Source organism: Trachypithecus francoisi, unplaced genomic scaffold, assembly GCF_009764315.1.
Source record: "Trachypithecus francoisi isolate TF-2019V2 unplaced genomic scaffold, Tfra_2.0 Contig01258, whole genome shotgun sequence".
Lineage (NCBI taxonomy): Eukaryota > Metazoa > Chordata > Mammalia > Primates > Cercopithecidae > Trachypithecus > Trachypithecus francoisi.
This window is the reverse complement of record NW_022681280.1, coordinates 4,826-12,911: the sequence shown is the minus strand read 5'-3', so window position 1 is coordinate 12,911 and position 8,086 is coordinate 4,826. Positions and strand designations below refer to the sequence as shown.

Below are 8,086 nucleotides of genomic sequence, written 5' to 3'. Positions count from 1 at the left end.
ACACCAATGATGATGAAGCTTAGAGCCAAATTAAGAACTCAAGGCCATACATAATAGCTACAAAAAATAAAATACCAAAAAAAGAAAAAAACATTTAATCAAGGAGGCACAAGATCTCTCCAAGGAGAACTACAAAACACTGATGAAAGAAATAGATGAGCCAAAAAAATGAAAAAACATTCCACACTCATAGATTTGAATAATCAATATTGTTAAAATGACCATACTGACAAAAGCTTTCTACAGACTCAGTGCAGTTCCTATCAAATTATCAATATCATTCTTTAGAGAATTAGAAAAAAAATCCTAAAATTCAATCCTAAAGTCCTAAAACCAAGGCAATCCTAAGCAAAAAGAATACAATTGGAGGTATCACATTATACTACAAGGCTATAGTAAGCAAGACATCAGGGCCCTGATATAAAAAACAGACATATAGATCAATGGAACAAAATAGACACATAGAAATAAAGAAATGTACCTCAATCAACTGATCTTTGACAAAGTTAAGAAATCAAACACTGGGGAAAGGATACCTATTCAATAAATGGTGCTGGGGTAATTGGAGAGCCACATGCAGAAACATGAAACTGGACCCTTATCTCTCACCATATAAAAAAATTAACTCAAGGTGATTAAAGACTTAAATGTAAGAACTGAAACAATAATATCACAGAAGATAACCTAGGAGAAATCTTCTGGATATTGATCTAGGCAAAGAATTTATGACTAAGTCCTCAAAATGAAGCACATCATCAACTGCCTTAGACAAATGGGACTTAATTAGACTAAAAAGCTTCTGCACAGCAAAAGAAATAATCAACAGAGTAAACAGATACCCTACAGAATGAAAGAAAATATTTGCAAACAATGTATCTGATAAAAGGCTAACATTGAGAATCCACAAGGAACTCAAATAACTCAATTTAAAATAATACCATTAAATAAAAAGTTTATGGCTGCCAGTGTGGCCTCCACCAACCGGGACAGAGCTCTGGATAAAGTATATGAGGAGATTGAAAAAGACTTAATTCTCCTGGGAGCTACAGCTATTGAAGACAAGCTACGGGATGGAGTTCCAGAAACCATTTCAAAACTTGCAAAAGCTGACATTAAGATCTGGGTGCTTACTGGAGACAAAAAGGAAACTGCTGAAAATATAGGATTTGCTTGTAAACTTCTGACTGAAGACACCACCATCTGTTATGGGGAAGATATTAATTCTCCATGCAAGGATGGAAAACCAGAGGAATAGAGGTGGAGTCTATGCAAAGTTTGCACCTCCTGTGCAGGAACCTTTTTTTCCACCCGGTGGAAACCGTGCGTTAATCATCACTGGTTCTTGGTTGAATGAAATGCTTCTCAAGAAAAAGACCAAGAGAAGTAAGATTCTGAAGCTGAAGTTCCCAAGAACAGAAGAAGAAAGACGGATGCGGACCCAAAGTAAAAGGAGGCTAGAAGCTAAGAAAGAGCAGCGGCAGAAAAACTGTGGACCTGGCCTGCGAGTGCAGCGCAGTCATCTGCTGCCGCGTCACCCCCAAGCAGAAGGCCATGGTGGTGGACCTGGTGAAGAGGTACAAGAAAGCCATCACGCTGGCCATCGGAGACGGGGCCAGTGATGTGAACATGATCAAAACTGCCCACATTGGCGTTGGAATAAGTGGACAAGAAGGAATGAAAGCTGTCATGTCGAGTGACGACGATTCCTTTGCTCAGTTCCGCTATCTGCAGAGGCTACTGCTGGTGCACGGCCGGTGGTCTTACATAAGGATGTGCAAGTTCCTACGATACTTCTTTTACAAAAACTTTGCCTTTACTTTGGTTCATTTCTGGTACTCCTTCTTCAGTGGCTACTCTGCACAGACTGCATACGAGGACTGGTTCATCACTCTCTACAACGTGCTATACTCCAGCCTGCCCGTGCTCCTCATGGGACTGCTCGACCAGGATGTGAGTGACAAACTGAGCCTCCGATTCCCTGGGTTACACATAGTGGGAAAAAGAGAGTTACTATTCAACTATAAGAGATTCTTCGTAAGCTTGTTGCATGGGGTCCTAACATCGATGATCCTCTTCTTCATACCTCTTGGAGCTTATCTGCAAACCGTAGGGCAGGATGGAGAGGCACCTTCTGACTACCAGTCTTTTGCTGTCACCATTGCCTCTGCTCTTGTAATAACAGTCAATTTCCAGATTGGCTTGGATACTTCTTATTGGACTTTTGTGAATGCTTTTTCAATTTTTGGAACATTGCACTTTATTTTGGCATCATGTTTGACTTTCATAGTGCTGGAATACATGTTCTCTTTCCACCTACATTTCAATTTACAGGCACAGCTTCAAACGCTCTGAGACAGCCATACATTTGGTTAACTATAATCCTGACTGTTGCCGTGTGCTCACTGCCCGTCGTTGCCATCCGATTCCTGCCAATGACCATTTGGGCGTCAGAAAGTCATAAGATCCAGAAGCATCGCAAGCGGTTGAAGGCGGAGGAGCAGTGGCAGCGGAGGCAGCAGGTGTTCCGCCGGGCCGTGTCATCGCGGCGCTCGGCCTACGCCTTCTCGCCTTCTCGCACCAGCGGGGCTACGCGGACCTCATCTCCTCTGGGCGCAGCATCCGCAAGAAGCGCTCGCCGCTTGATGCCATCGTGACTGATGGCACTGCGGAGTACAGGCGCACCGGGGACAGCTGATCCCTCACCCCCAGGCCGGGACGCGGCCACAGAGCACATCTATTTTTTTATGAAAGATTCTCAGGACTTCGTGTGTGTGTGTGAATTGCATTCGTCACAAAGATATTGAAGACAATAAATAACCTTTATAACAAACTCCTTGGGTTGGATTATTAAACAATAGCAGAGCCAAGAAATAGGACTTTTAAAAGTCCTATTATTCGGCTGGGCATGGTGGCTCATTTCTGTAATTCCAGCACTTTGGGAGGCTGAGGAGGGGAGATTACCTGAGGCCCAGAATCCAAGACCAGTCCAACCAACATGGTGAAACCGTGTCTCTACCATAAATTAAAAAATGAGCCGGGCTTGGTGGGGGGCACCTGTAATCCCAACTGTCTGACAGGCTGAAGCAGGAGAATCACTTGAACCTGGGAGATGGAGGTTACAGTGAGCCAAGATCGTGCCTCTGAACTCCAGCCTGGGTGACAGAGCAAGACTATGTTCTTTTTTTTTTTTTTTTTTTTTTGAGACGGATTCTCGCTCTGTCATCCAGGCTGGAGAGCAGTGGCCAGATCTCAGCTCACTGCAAGCTCCGCCTCCCGGGTTTACGCCATTCTCCTGCCTCAGCCTCCCAAGTAGCTGGGACTACAGGCGCCCGCCACCTCGCCCGGCTAGTATTTTGTATTTTTTTAGTAGAGACGGGATTTCACCGTGTTAGCCAGGATGGTCTCGATCTCCTGACCCGGTGTTTTGCGGCATGGAGGTCTCCAGCCAGCAGCCCAGCGCAGAACGCTGTGGCGGCGGGGGCGGGGGTGGGGGTGGTGTGTGTGGGTGCGAGGGTGTGTGGTTGTGTGGGTGTGTTGGTGCGCATGTGTGTGTGTGCGCGCGAGCGCGGGGTTGGGGAGTGGGGTGGGGGATCAAGCTGGGGTCGGGTGGTGGAAATGCAGGAGAGCTCTGCCGGGGCGGCTCCCGGGGCCCAGGCGGCTGCCCGCACACCCGCGCATGCGCAGTAGACGGCCCCCCTCCTGGAACCCGGGCGGGCTCTGGGACCCCGGGGAGGCTCAGTTCTCCTCGGGGTGGAGTCTCTGGCCGCCGCCGCCGCCAGGCCCAGACCCGGAAGGCAGGAATGCCAGGCTGGTCAGCCCGGAGGGGAAACAGGCCTCTCCACACCGAGGCAGGTGCTCTCCGCGAAAGGGAGGCCACCGCCCCGCCCCCGATCCCGTCCCGACCCGGCGTCCTAGAGCTCCTCCAGCAGGGCCCGGTATTCCTCCTCGCTGAGGAGTAGCGGTTCCAGCAAAGCGGGCTCTCCCACGTCCTGCAGCTCCGTCGGGGCCTCGCTTTCTAGGAAAGACCGCGCCTGCTGCAGAAACTCGGGAGTCTTCAGGAGCTCATCCAGCAGGCTGGAGGGGAGTGCAGACGAGCGCCCAGGCTCCCGGAGCGGCGGGGAGGACGCCCGGATGTCTTGCAGCTGCTCCTGCGGCGCGGAGGCCTCCGGGGGCGAGGGCCCCGGAGGTGGAGCTGCCCCGACTGGGGCCTCCCACGCCGCCCTGGCGACCTGGGGCCCCTGGCCCCAGCCCCACCACGGACTCCCCTGGGACGTGGGCGGCGCAGGCACACCCTGGCCCTGCGGCTCAGCTGGAGCGGGCGCAGGCTGTCCCACCCAGCAAGGGCCCGGCAGGCTGTGGTGCTGCGGGTCCTGATCCCCCCGGCATTGGCTGGGGCGCGGGCGCCACCCCGGGGGAGTCTGAGGGTGGGAGAGCGCCCCTTCCGGGGTAGCCAGGGCAGCGAAAGGAAAATCCCAACCTCCGCCTGCCGGCGGGGGAAGGGAGAACCCTGCGGCCTGCGCAGCCTGGCTGGGCCGGAGAGGGGCGACGGCCCCTGCTCCCTGGCTCACGAAAGCCCCCTGTGGGAGAGTCCACGGCGCGCAGGGCGTGTGGGGTGCGGGAAGCCCCGTTCCCCACGCCCCGGTGTGGGTGAAGGCGACCGGCGATGGAGCGGAGGGGACACCCGCCGGGGGCCGCGTTGCACGGCCCGCCTGCGTGCGCCGGTGCCCTGCCACCCTGGCCTTTCTGAAGATGAAAAGGCAGATTTGCTATTCTTAATCCACATGATTTTTACTTACTCACATGATATTTTTATTAGTTAGCTTCTGACAAAACTTATAATTTTGTTCAATGTTTTTATACTCAGCTAATGCATCACTATTTGCCTGATTATAAGACATTTAATTTATAATAGGATTTTGTCAAAGTATAGCAGAAGAACAAACCAGTTTTTCCACTAAAAGGTTTGATCACTCGTAAAATTGATGGTGCATAACATCTTGATTCAAAATTTATAATTGTTCATATCATGCACATTTTTCTGATTGTTGTCTACTTTGGAAAAGCCTCTTTCATTTTCCTTTCATATGCAAGCTCTAAGATTTTAATAACTCTAAATTTTATTGACTGAAAATTGAGGACCTTAACAAATTTTTCTATTGACAATGCATGCAAAGGCAGCATTTTTAAACTGTCACTTTTGTACTAAGCTTCAGAATTGCCTAAAAATGTCCTTATGTGCTATACCTATTAGCTCATTGAATGTGCAGGAGGAGTTTGTCCTGAAGCAAGTACTTCTTCGAGCTGGTCGTAATTTTATGTCTTTGTTATGTGGCGCTCCCAGGCTTAGTCAGGATAAGAAGTGGGAGGTCAGCCCCATCTATCAGTTCTGTGCCACTTCTCACACATATATCCTTATTATGAGTAGTTTTACCACACAGATCTGTGCCCTACAAATGTCAAAAATTGAGAAATTCTATCTCATTCAATTCCCATCAAAAGTAAAAACAACTGCGCGATGCACTAATTATTTTACATGCCATATTACTGACTACATTTCTGATAGAGTAAAACTTCCTTTTTTGACTAGGGTCAAAAAGAACCAGAACACGCACTTAAAATTTTCCATATTTCTGCTGGGAATCATTATCCACAGATAGGCTTCTGGCTCCATACATTGCAAACCTTTTTTCCTCTCTGCTAATCACAGGTTTCCAATGTGAGGTGCTGGGGACATTTTCTGACCAAGGTACTACCTCTCCTTGCTGCTTTAGGTAAAACCTGAAGTAGTGGTAGGGCCTTGTCTGGGGCCACTCATACACCAGGACAGTTTGAGGCAACATGACTATGCACAGGAGTGACTGAGAACCACGGGATTGTGTTTCCTTCACCCCAGGTTAAATGCATCCCAACTCAACTTCCTCTTAGCCAGATACCAAAATGCCTGTATTCACCCTACACCATCCAGGGAGTGGTGAATGGGAAGAAGAAGGCCAGAGTAGAAAAGGCCTTAACTGTCTACAATGAAAATACCACATACTTTTTATTGTACAAAACATCCAGCCAAGTAGACCTGTTGCTCAGGCCCACTTGGAGCCTTTTGTGGGGGTTTTGAAAAGCCCTGTACTTAAATGTCATTAGCATCATTGAAGACCTTCTGGAATTTTATGAGAAGACACTAATATTTTTGTAAGAGTGGATGGGCCAAGAGGAAATGGGAAGGAGGCAAATCCACCAGCCACAAAAGTAGGAGGAGATGTGGAGAAGAAGCAAGGGAAGAAGAAACTTATGCAGAAGAAACCTGGCAAGAGGCTTTCCGCTGCATGTAAACAAAGGCCCCAATTAAAAATGGCTTGAATGCAAAGGGAACACTCTACCTTTCATAACAAGAAGCCCCTGGGTGAGACAAGCTTTGGGAACAGAATTCCCAGCATCTAGCTCTGCTTCCCTGGGATTCTCTCATCCTTACCTTTCTGTTCATGATGCTTCAGCCTCAAGCTGGTAGCAAGGTGGTTGCCACAGCTCCAGACATCACATCATCAACACCAACATCCAGAGGCAGAAAGATCCCAGGGAAAAGCCTCTGTTCTACCTGTTCTTCCTGAATGTGAGTAAGCTCCTCCTATGCACTCCTTAGCTCACTCCTCCTGCCTCATTGGCCAGGTCTGGATCACAGGCCACCCCCTACACCAATCACTGTTAAGAATCTATTAATACATCATTATTAGTGTCACCAACACTCAGTGAAACCTGTGGATGACCATGGCAATGTCCTGGTAATAGCACAAACTTTAACAAGATCAAAATGATGTCATCACTAGAGACTGCTCAAATAAATTATAGAGCACACACATGATGGAAGAGCTGTTAAGAATTAGCAACAAGATGGGCACAGTGGCTCACGCCTATAATCCCCGCACTTTGGGAGGCCGAGGCAGGTGGATCACGAGGTCAGGAGATCGAGACCATCCTGGATAACACGGTGAAACCCCATCTCTACTAAAAAATACAAAAAAAAAAAATTAGCCAGGCGTGGCAGCATATTCCTGTAGTCCCAGCTACTCCAGAGGCTGAGGTAGAAGAATGGCATGAATCCAGGAGACAGAGCTTGCAGTGAGCCGAGATGGCGTCACTGCACTCCAGCCTGGGCAACAGAGCGAGACTCCGTCTCAAAAACAAACAAAAAAACAAAAGAATTAGAAAGCAATATATGTGTTAAACTTGAAATAATTTTAATATATCTTGAATATACTATTTTATTGAAAGTCAGGTATACATGGCATATTAATATAAAGCTTGTTGTAAAAACAAAAGTAAACACGCATGTGTATGAATGGCTATATAGACATTCAGACACATATTTAAATACACATAAACATCTGAAATACAGGAAAGGAGACAGGCAAGCAGTCGTCTGTATTCATTAACATTGGATATCACGGAAGAGAGTTGGTAGTGTGGGTAGGGAGACGGATAATTTGGCTTTTGCTTTTTAATATTTAGAATCTTTATTTTCCATTTGAATATGACAAAAATGCATGTGTGTTCTTTCTACCTATTTTTTAGTGTCAGCTAGGAGTCTTTGGGTGATGAGATTATAGGTTATTTCCCCTTGGATCCTCCCTATGTCTCTATTTTTTATTTTTTTATTTATTTTTATTTTTATTTTTATTTTACTTTTTTATTTTTTTTTTTTTTTTATTTTTTTATTTTTATTTTTTATTATACTTTAAGTTCTAGGGTACATGTGTATAACGTGCAGGTTTGTTACATATGTATACTTGTGCCATGTTGGTGTGCTGCACCCATCAACTCGTCAGCACCCATCAATTCGTCATTAATATCAGGTATAACTCCCAATGCAATCTCTCTCCCTTCCCCTCCCCATGATAGGCCCGATGTGTGATGCTCCCCTTCCCGAGTCCAAGTGATGTCATTGTTCAATTCCCACCTATGAGTGAGAACATGCGGTGTTTGGTTTTCTGTTCTTGTGATAGTTTGCTAAGAATGATGGTTACCAGCTGCATCCATGTCCCTACAAAGGACGCAAACTCATCCTTTTTTATGGCTGCATAATATTCCATGGTGT

At 46.9% G+C, this 8,086-nt stretch overlaps 1 protein-coding gene and 1 pseudogene across 1 annotated transcript; one reads left to right on the top strand and one right to left on the bottom strand.

Annotated features, from left to right (window-relative positions):
* Window positions 1-908: 908 nt before the first annotated feature.
* On the top strand, window positions 909-2,695 carry LOC117091460 (phospholipid-transporting ATPase IC-like; the record flags this gene model as incomplete). Its single annotated transcript, XM_033223802.1, is given in 5 exon segments — window positions 909-1,221; window positions 1,223-1,486; window positions 1,488-2,245; window positions 2,248-2,564; window positions 2,567-2,695. Coding segments are annotated over 5 exon segments (1,781 nt in total), but the record flags the coding sequence as incomplete, so codon positions are not given.
* Window positions 2,696-3,591: 896 nt separating this feature from the next.
* Window positions 3,592-4,743, bottom strand: LOC117091467 (annotated as a pseudogene).
* Between the last annotated feature and the right edge of the window lie 3,343 nt (window positions 4,744-8,086).